We start from the raw sequence: 15,085 nt of genomic DNA, 5'->3' as shown, positions 1-15,085 counted from the left end.
CATAAGGGTAACGGTTGAGTGAGTTAATTCTTCCCCTGTTGTTTTCCCCACACAGGGAACCACCACTGAGCGTACAATTCAATACCTGGAATGTCGATGTCTCACCTAGGTCATGGTCACTTTCCTATCCATAGCCACGCTACAAACCCTCCCAACCTCAACCCCATGGCTAAAGTACTAAGCCTAAATAGAACAGGCATAAATGCTTCCACTAACGATTAGCGACATTGTCTGTGACACCAAACACAACATTCCGACTTGCTCCCAATTGAAAGTTACCACCTATTAATCATAATAAAGTCACCCAGCAATGTACACATGCTCTTTCATTTGCTCTCTCATGCTGTTCTCCAGATGGCTATGAATCAAGATACAATCAGCGTGTAATTTGACCTGTTCATGCTAGAGATCAGGTGTGTGTGTGTATGTTTGTATAACCCAGTGGCACTGTTTAACAACTCTCTATGAAACTTTCCAAAAAGATGCTACTTTTTGATTAGTTTGTGCATGGAATGTTATGGGGTGATCTATCGAGCGTTGGTGGAGAAAAAAAGGGGGAGGGGGCAAAACACAAAATCCCCATGCATTTTTCATAGCCTATATGAAATGTAAGCCCTGGGGATGGGGTCCCTTGTTTTGTAAGTTTCATCTCCAGTGTGGTCCCCTTAGGCATATATGGATCTCGTAGGGGGGCCCATGCCCCCATCCGTTTAAATAAAAATATAAAGGCCCTGGGTAATGGGATATTTTTTAAGTGGCACTCCAACAAGAGTCTCTCGAACCTCATACGAACCTAACCATCCAGATATACAAATATTTTTGACTCTTAATTAAAAAAAAAAAAACAACTGAACATATTTATACGGATTTATACCAAATCACCAAAAAGCACAAACTGTGGACCAAGATCTAGCTTCCTGCCAAATTTGGTGTAATTTCCTCCAGTAGTTTTCGCTATCTAAAGAAGTCTATGGAAAATGCATGGGGATATTGCGTTTTGGAACCTCTTCTTTTCTCGGCCCCTGCTTAAAGGATCACTCCAAAACTTTTCATGCATAAACTAATCCAAAAGGATCACATTTTTTTCGAAAGTTTTGTGGAAATTTGTCAAACTCAGCAAAGTTATTAGCTAAACAAAAAATGCTTTCCTATGGAACAGTTGACCTACCTTTAACTGCTCACTGGCAAGCGAAGGATAATATATATATATATATATATATATATATATATATATATATATACACACACACACAAACGTGAAATCACTGAAAAGGCTGTTAAAAAAATGATTTCTTGTTCCTTGTTCAAATACTTAAAACCTCTGAATTATGCCCGTTATTGTGGTCCCCAGTGCAAACAGCAAGTGCCATACAGCATAAAATGTTATCCATGAGTTTGAAGGTGCTTCCAATAAACTTACCTGCGATATGATGACCTAATGACCTACTGCAGAGCTGTTGTAGTAATATTAGTCAAATATCAGACCATACTCTGGGATGCGTATGTAACCCCTCCGATTCATTATGAAAGAAATACAGTTCTAGAGTTTGGCCAGCGGTGTGTGTAGGATTAATAACGTATAAGGGAGAGCTAAAATTTTCCTATTTTTGATCAGTTTTGCATAAGGTTTTCTGGGTCTGGGTGTTTCGTCCACAATTTAGTCCCTCATTATAGTATTGTTCTGGGGCTGTCATGCTTATGATTGCATAGAATTTCACAGTAGAATTTGCCTAAGCTTGAGTTTATTTCACAGTTATTAACCATCATCTCCTTTTCAATTTCTAGATTGCACAAACTTGTGATAAACACTGTACCATTGGCCAGGACCTAGTGGCAATGTGTGTCAATGACATCTTGGCTCAGGGGGCAGAACCACTCTTCTTCTTAGATTACTTTGCTTGTGGACAACTCAATGTTGGAGTCGCTGGAGCCGTTGTAGCTGGTATTGCCAGTGCATGTAAGGCAGCTGGATGTGCTCTTCTTGGTACGTTTATTATGGATTTAAAGAAGATCCTTTTATGGTAACCTTTGACATGTTAAGAAATACATACCAGATGCACTGATGGGTTTAGTGTGGGTACTAGTGTAAATATTTGCAACATATCTGAAAATGCTGTGGTACTGGGTTCGATGTTTAGCCAAGCATACTTACAAATAAAACTTCTATGGCCAGGCCTTTCCCAACCAGCTTTGCTCAAAATTTGAGACACACGTTCAGCATTCGCTAAGATCAGAGCAGTTTGAAATCCTGGGAACATGTGCTGCCCCTCCTGGGTTCTATCCCTTTGTTCTGCCATGCAAGCCAGTTTCTGTGGTAAAGTCCCTTTTCTGCGGCTGGGCATATTGGTCAACTTTCTAGGACCCTTAGTGCGAACCACTCTTGCAACCCTTTCCTTAGGATATTTTAGGGATTTTTTGCAACCACAAGTTTAGGCCTTGTAGGCACTTTTGCTTTAGCTGTTGTTTCAAGGCCCAGGATTGATGGATTTCCCATATCGTGGTTCAAAGGAGTTGAAAGCAGACTTTCATCAATTTTGTCTGTCTGGAGTGGAACAGGAATATTCCACACACAAATGCTTTACATGATCTTTTTTTGGAAAACATTTGTTTATTGTCTTTTTCAGTTTTACATCCACTGTTCATACCATATCACATGCATAACCACTGTTGTAACAAAACAGCCATATATATCAAGACCGGATATAAAACCTTAAGTAATCAACTTCACAAGAAAAGCACAACCAATTAACAAAGGAAGAACAGTGCTGCGTACCTACTACAACAAGTTGCATGTGTTTTTTTTCAGCTAAATTGCTCTTGAATTAGATGTACATGTTTACAGGCCTCTTTGGCATTTGTCAACCTTTGTGTAACGGACCTCTAATAAACAGAAATAATATGGAAAGGCACAGACTTATTACAGAAGCCACCTCTGTCAATGATATGTTCTCAGTGGACATACTGTGTTGGAAAGAAGTTTATATAATTGTTGCGTAATTCCCTACAAGTGATGACCTATGTTGTTGATTTCACCTAACATCCAAGCATCGTTTACAGAGTCCATGTGATCTAACAATGAACTTGGTCTAAGATTATGTTATGGTCTTATAATGGGCTTCCTTTTGAAGTGATTAACAACCATAGTTCCACAGCTGGTTATGGTACCAAACTTCAAAGTCACTGTCCCCCTTCAGTTCCAGTGCTCTCTAAAAAGCCAATGTTTTGAAGCCACCTATACCAAACGTAGGGTCTGACTCATTCATGGGTTCATTCTCTCACATCTTCTTCCATTGTGCATCTCAAATAACGAGGGTCATTGTAAGAAAGTGCCCCTTTTTGACATGGTTGCCCACACTTTTTGCCTGGTAATTTATGCAATTTTGACAGAAGTGCCCTGGTTCCTTATATCCAGGTCCCCAGTGCCAGATCTCTTGCCCTAAAACTGTACATTTGTTCCCCCATTGGCAATACCTTTAGCACCCCTGTAAGTCCCTAGTAAATGACACCCTTGGTACCTAGGGCCTGTGTACTAAAGATGGTCCTGAAGGGCTGCATCATGTATTGTGCCACCCTAAGGGACCCCTCACCACACTCCTGCAGACTGCCATTGTAGGCTGCGTGACATAGTGCAGACAACATTAAAGACACAACATGGCAAGTCTCCTGTGTGCCATACCAACAGACACTGCATGCAATAAATGTAAGTCACCCCTACAGCAGAGTGCATTATATTACATGTGAGGACATATCTGCATGAGCAGACATGCCCCTGTAACGCCCAAGTCGATTCTTATGCATTATCAGTGAACAGGAAAGGTGTCTTGAGTATATATACTAGGCACCGGTGATTACAAGTTCCCTAGCTACATAATGGCTTCACTGAAATTAAGGATGTTTAGTATCAAACATCTCTTATTAAAAAAAAAAACATCTTATTTCAGTGATGGATTTATTCATGCATGTCCCCAGAGGGTACCTTGGAGATACCCCTTGAAACCTACTAGTCCACTATGGTGCTGGCTGGCTGACTGATCCAATCCAGCCTGCCACCACACACTCGTTTCTGACCCCCCCCCTCTGGCAGGAGGTGTTTACACCTCCTCCAAACAATATGGCTAGCAATCCGCATACCAAGGCCGGAGGATTCAGAGCCATGCCACCATTGATATGCTACCCCAGAATCCCCCAGATGCAAGAAATGAATACTGCTGTGGACTTTTGGTACCAAGTCCTGCCTGCCGCACAGAGACTCGCCATCTGCAAAGACCTGACTTGTCCTGAAGCTGAGCATCCTCCAGAAGGCCCTCAGGGTTTCCAGCACTTTGTCCAGCAGCTAATATCTTCGTTGAAGTAAAGGACCTACTACTTCCCTGCTGGCACCGACCGCGACGTCCGGTTTAAAGAAGCTGCTGTCCTCTAGGTCCACCAAGCAGTAGCACCCAGGAGAAGGTCGGTGCACTCAAGGAGGACAGATCAGTCTTCCTGCCAAGCCTGAAGACGCCTTGACCTTCACAAGCCCTTCTGCACCAATACACGGGGTACTGGACCCATGCATACCAAAGCTTGTTGAAAGTCCAGTCCGGACTCCAATTACATCACTGATGATCAGCCGATAAGGGAGAGCAGCACTACATAGGCCAGCACTGAGTGGCTCAGCTTCCTGTTTTGTCCCCCTTGCTGGTCCTTACTGACAGCCGTGGGCGCCTTGATGCATGAGAGCCAGCCGACTACAAACACTCTGCACCCAAGCAGCCCAGCTCAGGCCCAGGGAGCCCAACTGGTTCCGAGCTCCCGGACTTTTCCCCAAGTTCCCCACTCGTAGCCTATTTCTAGGTGCCCCCCCTTCCCTTCTACTGCATAGCATGCAAGGCTACCAACTCGTCCAGCACCTCTGCACCCGTACTCACTAGGACAGATACAACCGATCTGCTGGTGGAACTTTGCTCATTGCCCCTCTACCACCTCACAACCAAAAGGGGTCCCGCGCAAACACATTGCAAGTATATGTATGCAGTAAATGTTATTTTCCCCATAGGAAAGCATTACACGTAAAAATGTAAAAACACTGCTAAAACTCTAAAAAGTCCATTATGAAAAAGTACTTACCTGATTACGAAGTCCTTGGGTTCAAAGTATATATAAAAATCCCTGTTATTTTTCTTAATTGGTGTGGAGCTCCTTTTTGGGTGTTTGCATCATTAATTGACTTGGTGTGTGCAACAAATGTCTGACACTAGTCTCCGATGAGCATAAGGCTACTCAACCACTCTACCCCAGATAGAGCACCTTGGGATTATTAGAGCAAGCCCCTGTCCACTCATAAGGGATACCTGAACTCTTTATATAGTATACAAAAAGAGGTATGCTCTGTAAAGAGTCGGCTTCCTACAGTCATCCATAGAGAACAGCAACTCTGGTAGCACTTCCTCTCTGATACCTACTATTGCTGCTTCAGCTATCTTGCTTCTGACTGTCACTGATTCTTCTCCAAGTCCTTCGATGGGCACATCCATGCACTCAATGCTCCTCATAGATCCATAACAGGATCTAAACATTAGACTATCCTAGCTATGCCAGACACTATCCACTATGACTCACTTTTAATGGATACAAAACACAACCAAATGCAAAACTTACAGAAAATTTGGGCTCAAGTTAGTGATCATTCCAGAGTCCAAAAGCCCAAAAGGACCATAGAAATGCCCCCAGGGACAGATATCTTTCCCTAAAACCGTACAATTGTTCCCACAATTGGCAATACCTTTTCATAATATTACGTGAGATCATGAAATATCCCATGTCAGGAATGTTACTGGCAGGCTGGGGATTTAGAGAGCTCCGCCATTCATTAGATAAATACCTTGTTTGCTTCTACTTCTCTCATTCTGAGTGAAAAATACACCATCGATTCTAGGCCTTCTTTCTGGGAAATGTTCATATACAATGTTGCATCCATAGTACAAATCCATACTTTTGTCTACATCCAATGAAATATCTTGAAATTTGGGCGGAAATCATTGGTGTCTCTTATGTATGTGCTTGCGCCTCTCGCAATTTCCTGTTAAAAGGTGTCTAGTCTGAGTTGACAATGTTCATTGACATTGATATTGATCTTGGCTTCTTAGTATCTGTTCATCTTTCAGTTGAATTATAATATTGCACCTACCTTTACTAAACACTTGAAACATGTGATGCACCCATATTTTCATTGTTATTGTGCTTCACAGTGTTTAGAATTGGTATAAAGTGTCTAAAAGTAAAGATGCTATAGATGTATATTTGGTAAATCATGTAGATTCATATTTATGAGTGTTACTGTATATCTTTTTTTCCCTGTCGCCACACAGGAGGAGAGACTGCTGAAATGCCTGGCATGTACGCACAAGGGGAGTATGACCTTGCAGGCTTTGCGGTTGGTGCAGTGGAACGTGGGCAGATGCTACCACAACTGGACAGGATCGTGGATGGGGATGTAGTCATTGGAATCTCATCTTCCGGCGTTCACAGTAATGGTTTTAGCCTTGTGAGGAAGATTATTGACAAGACTTCCTTGCAGTACTCCTCTCCAGCACCCTTTGGATGTGGGGACCAGACCATTGGTAAGATGTGTGTTACAAACACAGACCAGATCTGGTGATTGTTAATAGTTACATTATTGTTTGTAGCGACTATGAAGGACTTAATATTGTATATTTTAGTGCTATGCACTCAGATTGCCCCAATCAATCCTATATTGTTTGAGACTTGAAAGCCTTGCATTTTGTAAATGTTCCCAGAAAGGAGGAGTGTGTTGGACATGGCCTGTTTACCTCATCTCATAGTGCACGACATTACTGCAGAAGCTAACCTGTTTTTTTTTTGTAATGAAAGTTCTTTGCATGGCTTTGGGAAGCCTTCCTGCCCTATCTGCCTTTTCAGATTTTTGGTAGACAGCTGTTTACCCTCCAGTGATCTTGACAGCTGTGCAAGCCCGCTGGAGGTGCATGTCCAGTTTTTTTAGAAATATATATTTATTTTTGGTTTCAAAGCTTTTTTCCGATGTCATGGGGGATTGCCAGCATGTGCACCCATTGAATTAACAGTGGCTACTTCCTACTTAATTCAGACATGAGGTGACTTTTTTTGGCAGCAGGATTTTAGTTTAACAGTGCACACCATTTTAGCTGTACCCTTGTGAAAGAACAGCTCTCCCCAGTAAAAGTTTGTCCAGTCTGAGACTTAGATCTAGGATGTGTGGTTTATGGATGGACTGGTGATTGGTGAGGTCAGTTATGACTGTGCGTGTCAGTGTGTGTTTAAAACAAAATGGCAGTCCCATTGTGTTGAGCTAGTTATACCCATCACTGACATACTAGCCTTTAGGTGCACCCTTTCTATTACCACCCACCCAGTCTCTTTCCTTGTCAAATCCTATGTACCTATGCCTTTAGGGGGACCCATCCCATTGTCTTTTTCCCAGCCTAGGTGCATGGGTGTGCAGCCTCCAAGCATCAGCCAGCAAGAGCCTCAGGATGCTTCTGGGGACTAGGAGTCCAAACCCTTTCATCTATTCTAGCAATCCACCTAAACCACCACAGGATTATAAGTACTTAGCCCACTCAACCTGTACTTGGATCCTTCTCCATTCAGAATAGGCCCAGGTCTAGGAAAGCGTGCCAAGTCACCTTGCTGTGTGACTGGAGAAGGAAAGGATCTCTCTACCTACCTACCTGTCTGAGGAGGTGCTGGCTTGTGCTTTTCATAGGGAATGACTTGATCAGAGGGACATAACATGAGGCCTAGTTGGCTGGATAGTCCTGGGCAAGAACATCTTGAGGGATTTGTTTTCTCAGAAACCCCATTGTTGCCCTGGGACCACAAGGTTGCCCTGCTGCCTAGGGAAAACAATAAGGACATCTGGATTAAGGATTTGCACCATCATCTTTGAATATCAAGAAGAGTGAGCTTGCATAGTCTCTGATCCATATCTCTGCTTATCTTCTCCCAGTGCCAAAGGGATCCAAATACAGCCTGCTTTCACAACCTAGTGTGGAATTTAGTTCTGCTGGCTGGAGTACTTCCTCCAGAATTTAGAGCAGTGTGAGCAATTATTCTAGACCTTACCGGTCGAAAGATATCTTTAATTGAAGATTCGGTCCCCGATTAAACTGAAATGACCTTTGTGTATTGTAGTCAACTTGTCCTTTGCTGGTGCCCCTGGTCCTTAGGACCCATCTGCCTACTGGGACTGCAGCAACTACCAGGCAGGTCGGGGACAGCTGAGAAGCGCTGCCAGCCACCGCCTGAGAACGCCGGACGCGGAGAGGGCGCCTGGAGACTGCTTGCCGGGACTGCGATCACGACCGGGCAGCCTGGAAGAGCGGAGAGGCGATGCCTGCTGATGCCTGTTGGGCGCCGCGTAGCTGAGCGGAGCGACTGGGAGCCACTGGCCACCCGAGGGTCCCGGCGCTGAGGGCGGCGAGCGCTGCGGAGACCGTAGAGGATTGCCCCCTGCACTGGAGGTCTGGGACTGGACGGCCCGCAGCGGAGATGCATCTGGCCTCCCTCTCTCGCCGGATCACATGCACGCAGCGAGGGGGAGGGGTCGTGAGGCAGCGGAGCAACCTGGGGAGTCGGGGCTCGAGGGAGAAGTGGGGCAGCGGGTCGGCTTGTTCACGGCTTGGTACCGCGCTGTGACGGTACACGGATGCAAGGCGTCTATTAACCCAGCCTCCCCCTGGAATCACGCGAAATAAAGGAAAACAAGCACTCAGCATTGGAGCTCTTCCTACTTTTATTGAACAGTCAACTGGAAATTAGGAGTCGCCTCTTCACAAATGTCTGACTTGAACACCCTTAATGCAGCCTGACAGTCCCGAAGGTAATTACAAGCATGCTTTTAATTTTTTAATCTCTATTTTGAACAAACCAGCGCTGCATTCTCTGCCCTAATTCATACAAAGCTATCTGCTTACAAACTATCCACGCAGCATGCGATCCTTTCATTTGTCTCTCTCTCCTACACCTAAAATGGCGGGGGCCATATACCGGAGCCATAAATCACCTCCACTGCCCACCAGATGAGCATGAAGCTACATACCAACGTGGTCACAGGTCACCAAAACAGAGAAGTCTCCCTCCTCACCACCGAGCAGCACAGAATCTAACCTCTCCCCTCCCCACCTAACAACACAGAGAATGGAATAACTCGACCTGCCCCGGAAAGGGAAACTATCTCTCTAAGGCACATCAACAACAGAGAAAGGACTACTACTCTGCCTTCCTATATGCCATCCTGGCGGCCATCTCTGACTATTCTTCCACGGTGGGGGCCATCTTAGACTAGTCATCCTCATCCTCAACTATTGCCCATACCCAAGACCACCACTTAGGCTTACAACCCTGCAACCGCGCAACCGCACAAACGCACCCACGTACTCCCACCCTCCTCTACCTACGCCTCTCCCACCATGGAACGCATGGGTGAGCACACCTACAAAATCATCTACCCACCCGAGCTCTCCAAGAAAAACGCCAAACGCTACAAACATAACTTCCTGAAGACACACCCTGAAACCCCGTGTGTGGACACCTATTTTTCACTGGTCAACAGAGCCACGAACAACGACATCATCTTCTACACCCTGCGTAGAGCACAATGGAGGAAAGCATTCCTTTCCATTCTCACTATCCACACCACCAGCAAATCCGCCCATAGCCTAACGCTTTCTACCTCACCATCTCAAGTCTTCCCAGGCAGAGCCACCATCACCATCTACAACAATGGGACCATCCTACTCCAAGCCACTGATAGGAACCTTGACCGACTCGACAACCTATTCCCTACCTTCTTAGAACACATCGCCAAACGGCGGACTTCCTCTCCGCACACATCAAGCTGCGCAACACCCCCCAACTCCAATCCTCAATCTACCCTACCGCGCCTATTGCATCAGCGGAATGACACACACCTCGCCCATCCCCCTAGTGCTATAGATAGCCACACACCCGATGTAGCCCCCCCCACACCCCCCAGCCACAGACTAAGATCTCCCCCCCCATACTCAGCCCCCACTACCTTCCTATCACCCCGATTGTCTTCAGACTGCATTCACCCCTCAACTCACCGGCGCCGCCTCCCATCGATGACGACCCCACCTCTACCTCCCACCCTCCCCCTACCTCACCCACACCCCTCGACCATAAACTCCCATCGTATAACACCCCACCCTCTTCTACCTCAGAGCCCTCCACGAACGCTAGCATACCCCACCCCTCTGCCCCAAATTCGCTCCCCAGCTCCCTACTCGACCACCGGCTCTTCACAAATACTAGTCCTAATCCAACTCTGGATTTGATTCTATCCATCCTCCTTCAATTCAAAGACGAGCTCCACACATTCAAAGAACTTCTTTCCACACTCCCCAGACAACCCCGACCTACAACGACCACCTCCGTATCCAACAGACGCCACTCTCTCCCCACAGGCCATCGCATTCAACTCTCTCCGTGTTGGCTTACTATCCCCGCTCGCAACAACACCCACCGCCCCCGGCGTGCCCTTAACGCCCTGTCCGACCACGACACATGCACCCTCCTTCGCTCTTTTGGCCCAGGTCCGGTTAAACACATAACCTCCACACACCTCCCCATACCCACAATTATCACAAATCCTCTTAGGCACCCAACTCTAAGTAACAGAATCTCCGTCCCCAACAACCTCAGAAAAGTCCCCCTATCTCTAGAACACTCGACCACCCTTCTCACCCCCAGACTCAAATGCATCCTACTCAACTGCAGATCAGCCCAGAGACATTCCTCTGACATTGCAGATCTCGTCACATCAATGGATCTTAATCTAACCATCTTGACGGAAACGTGGCTAACTTCCACGCCGTTTATGGACATACTCGTTCCCCCCAATTACCACATCATTAGACTCAACAGGACCGGCAAGACGGGCGGGGGAATCGCATGCATTTTCAGGAACAACCTCTCCGTTACCAAAGTCACCTCCCCCTCCCTCACTTCCTGTGAACTCTTCAGCCTCGATATCTCCAGCGAGGGCAAACCAGTATGTGCCTTACATCTCATCTATCACCCGCCGGGGGACAACCTCATCTTCACCCAACAACTCATGGACACAATCACATCCAATGCTGGTCGACAGATCACTCAAATCTACTTGGGTGACTTCAATCTCCATTGGAACGACCAGAAAGAGGCAGTGGTGAATAGTCTCAAAACTTTCCTCAATGCGCTTGACCTCACCCAAATATGCAACAGCCCGACACACGATAAAGGTTCGATACTCGATCTGATCATCGCCAAAGAGGACTCTACCCAACTGGGGGCAATCCAACCTTGTGACTGGTCAGACCACCACATTATCACCTTCTTTATCAATGAAAAAGTCAAACCTACCCCGGCTCAACACACCAAATCCAAGATCTGGAAAAGGGACATGAAGAATCTTAACCCCAACTCCCTACCCCCCCACACCTACAGTCTCCTCCTTCCCCCCTACTGGCGCCTCAGATGCTCAATCACTGACCGACCACTACCTCGACTCTATGTACTCAATAATCAACGAGGCCGCCCCACTGCAACTAAAGCGAGCCTCCACTAAGAATTCGAACCCTTGGTATGACGGCAGACTCAATGAAGACAGGCGTACTATGCGAATGGCAGAGCGCACTTGGAGAGCGGACCCCTCTTCACTGCATCGCAAAACGCTGAAGAATAAGAGAAATGCCTACTTTAGAAAAATAAAGCGTGCGAAAGCTGACTTTTTTAGCCTCCAGCTTGACCAAGCAAAAAACCGACCAAGAAAACTGTTTGAACTAGTCAAAACTCAAACCAAGTCGCAACCCTTACAATCAAGACACAGCAAGCGATATCCCACACAGTGAAGACTTTTCTGCCTTCTTTAAGCTAAAGACCGACCACATAAGAACTGACCTCCTCAATGATGTAAGCCGATACCCTAGCCACATCAGAATGCCTAACACTCAACCTAAAAATAGCGCATCATGGACGTCCTTCGACACCTACTCTGAAGAAGCAATACACAAACTGATTGGCACCTTGAAGCCCTCTAATCACCTCATTGACCCCCCTACCGGCCAATGCTGTAAAAGACTTCACCCCCATGCTCCTCCCACTCTGGACCAAAATCATTAACAGTTCCCTTCAACAAGGTTTCATTCCTGACTCCCTCAAGGTGGGGCAAGTCACGCCCATACTCAAGAAACCTACAGCTGACCCGTCGGACCTAAACAATTACCGCCCTATCACCAATATCCCCACCTTGGCCAAACTGCTGGAAAAATGTGTACAACTCCAACTAACAAAACACATTGACCAGTTTGACCTCCTCAACCCTCATCAATCAGGCTTCAGAGCGAAACACAGTACGGAAACGGCCATGACGCACATAATTGATGACGCCCTCCAAATTCTTGATCGCAATGACTCATGCCTCCTCATCCTTCTTGACCTCTCATCAGCTTTTGACACGGTCAAACATGAGAACCTACTGGAGCTGCTAAACACCAGAATGGGTTTATCCGGGACTGTTCACAAATGGTTCACCTCCTTCCATCATAACCGGTCTCAGAAGTTCAAGATTAACAATGTGCTATCCTCATCTGTGCCAGTAGACTTAGGCGTTCCACAAGGATCCTCCCTTTCACCCACACTGTTCAACCTCATAATGGAACCACTGGCCACCTTGCTCCAAGCATCCAATGTACACTTCCATATGTATGCCGATGACACTCAACTTTACCTAAAGGTACAATCCCCGGAGGATATCAAACTCCTGAACCACACATTGAGAAACACCCAATCGTGGCTGGCCGATAATCACCTTAAACTGAATGCTCTGAAAACTGAGTTCCTCCTGATATCGCCCCCTGCGAAATCTACCACCACCCAAATCTGGCTCAATCACCTAACAGCACTCAATGTCCGACCGACCATCGTGGACTCTACGAAATCCTTAGGCATCACACTCGACGCAAAGCTCAGCATGCAACAGCACATTAGCAAAGCAACGAAAGGAGCTAACCTCCAAATCAATACATTAAGGAAACTTAAACCCTTCCTCCCTGTCAAAGACTTCCAAACTGCTGTACAAGCCCTAGTCATCCCACACATTGACTATGGAATTGTGGCCCTCAGCGGACTCCCTCTAGCAACAACTGCACCCCTAAGAGCCTCCTTGAACGCTGCCGCGAGACTCATCACTGGCTCAAGAAAACACTCTCATATAACCCCCGATTTGATATCCCTGAATTGGTTGCCCTTTGAAGCCATAATACAGTTGAAAATTGCTGTTATGACACACTCAGCCGTACACCACAAGGCACCCAACTACCTCACTCAAAAGTTGACTATATCAGGAGGGTCGAGATCCAATAGAAGTACAAAAAATCTACTCCTGAAACCTCGCAGATTCCGGAAGGAAAAAATGTACAAACGCTCCTTCTCAGGAATGGCACCCAGGATTTGGAACGCACTCCCTCCTGAAACCAGGCTTATCACCTCCACTGCCTTCTTCAAGAAAGAGGTGAAAGCCTTCCTTATGGCCAAGTTCTCCTGAACCTTATCGTTGTTGGACCAGAGACTTGCACTGACTTGGTACCACTGGCTACCTCATTGTCTAATGATATTATATCCTTACGAGGAGTACGAGCCTATTATACTACTCTCACACTACCTATTAGTTTAATGTTCATGTTAATTTGCTAAACCGGATGTTCCCTACCCCTTCTCTCCCTGTAATCTCTTAGAAAGTGGTATAAGCCAACCTTATAGCCTAGCTCTCCTGATCTCTATTGTAGCTGGACAAAAGGCTCTGCACCGTTCTTATATTATCGTCTGTTTGAGTGTTTATTGTTATTCCAACAGCATATGACTATTATCCGATCATGGTATTGAATATTATAATGTACCCAATATTATGTTTAGTCACCCTCTTGTTCCCTTGTAGTGTAGTTCCTAGTTTCCCACTAGGCCCTGCGCATTGGAATAACATAAACAGTAGTATCGACGTGGAACTGCCGATATTCCTGGCCTCCACTGACTATGCTAAACTTAATTGGGTTGTGTTACCAACTAGCTCAGAGGTCACTGGAAACTTTCTTCTCTGCATAGGAAGTGATCAGCTTCCTTGGCACAGACAAGAAGGGATTCAGTTTTCCAACAACCGTGCAACATGACAACTTTGCTCCTCAGATCAAGAGTCGATCTCTAGGGTCGTGTGAAACAATAGACACAGATTTCACTCAGTCAGTCTAGTGCAGTTTACTTTCACGATATGTAGAGAATAGAGAGACGGGCGTTTGTCAATAAAGGGTTAACATTTATTGAACAGTCTTTCTTCTCGTACAAGAGAAATGTATTGCCACAATTGCAATAACTGTTATTATAAAAAGTACGTACAGTAAGATAAGTATTGCGAAATGGAACTGTAAAAGCATTGATATGGTTTCTTAGCCATACAATGGTTTGAAAGTAATAAAACATATATACAGTCATATATACATTAGGCTAACATACTCAACTGGTGCTTCTAACTAAGCCTACCCCAGTGTGCCTGACCTAAGCCTAACACGTGAAAGGGGAAGTAAGTAAGTAGCTTAAGTTAAGTTGGTTTTGCCAAGGTTTGTTTCAAGAATTCTCGTCTAAGGGTTTAGTCAACACCATACCTCTGAATAGAATGATGGAGGATTGGTATCTCCTTCAGGGGTCTCTCTCGATATCCCAGTCACCCGCGAGGGTAAACCGGAAGCGCCGGGACTGGATTTCTCTGCACGAGAAAGGCAGCAGCTTCTCTCAGCGCGTCGAGGAAGGAGGGGTGACAGCGTCCGCGGGCAGCTGGGCTGGATGTCTTCGCAGAGGACGGCTGCTCGGCTCCTCAAGCGTACTGTACCATAGTTCGCGCTGTAGCGGCGATAATGGTAATCAGCAGCTTCACCACCACAGGATAGCAGGCTGCAGCGACAGAGTGCTAGTTTTTACCAACACAGGGTCATGCAGGCAGCTGGCATCAGCAACAGGGAACGAACTCGCAGCTCGTATCTTTCTCTCCTTGCTTAAG

The 15,085-nt window shown here is 46.0% G+C and overlaps 1 protein-coding gene across 2 annotated transcripts in view; it reads left to right on the top strand.

Moving 5' to 3' along the window:
- Window positions 1-15,085, top strand: part of LOC147698759 (trifunctional purine biosynthetic protein adenosine-3-like) — a 277,831-nt gene that overhangs the window by 133,222 nt on the left and 129,524 nt on the right. For both annotated transcript variants that reach the window (XM_086935334.1, XM_086935335.1), the window contains exons 14-15: window positions 1,786-1,984; window positions 6,348-6,599. In XM_086935334.1, the coding sequence (XP_086791460.1) occupies window positions 1,786-1,984; window positions 6,348-6,599 (451 nt within the window). The remainder of the gene's footprint in view (window positions 1-1,785; window positions 1,985-6,347; window positions 6,600-15,085) is intronic.

Source organism: Lissotriton vulgaris, chromosome 8, assembly GCF_964263255.1.
Source record: "Lissotriton vulgaris chromosome 8, aLisVul1.2, whole genome shotgun sequence".
In the NCBI taxonomy this organism is placed as follows: domain Eukaryota; kingdom Metazoa; phylum Chordata; class Amphibia; order Caudata; family Salamandridae; genus Lissotriton; species Lissotriton vulgaris.
The sequence above is the reverse complement of the archived record's forward strand: the minus strand, read 5'-3'. Positions and strand labels throughout refer to the sequence as shown.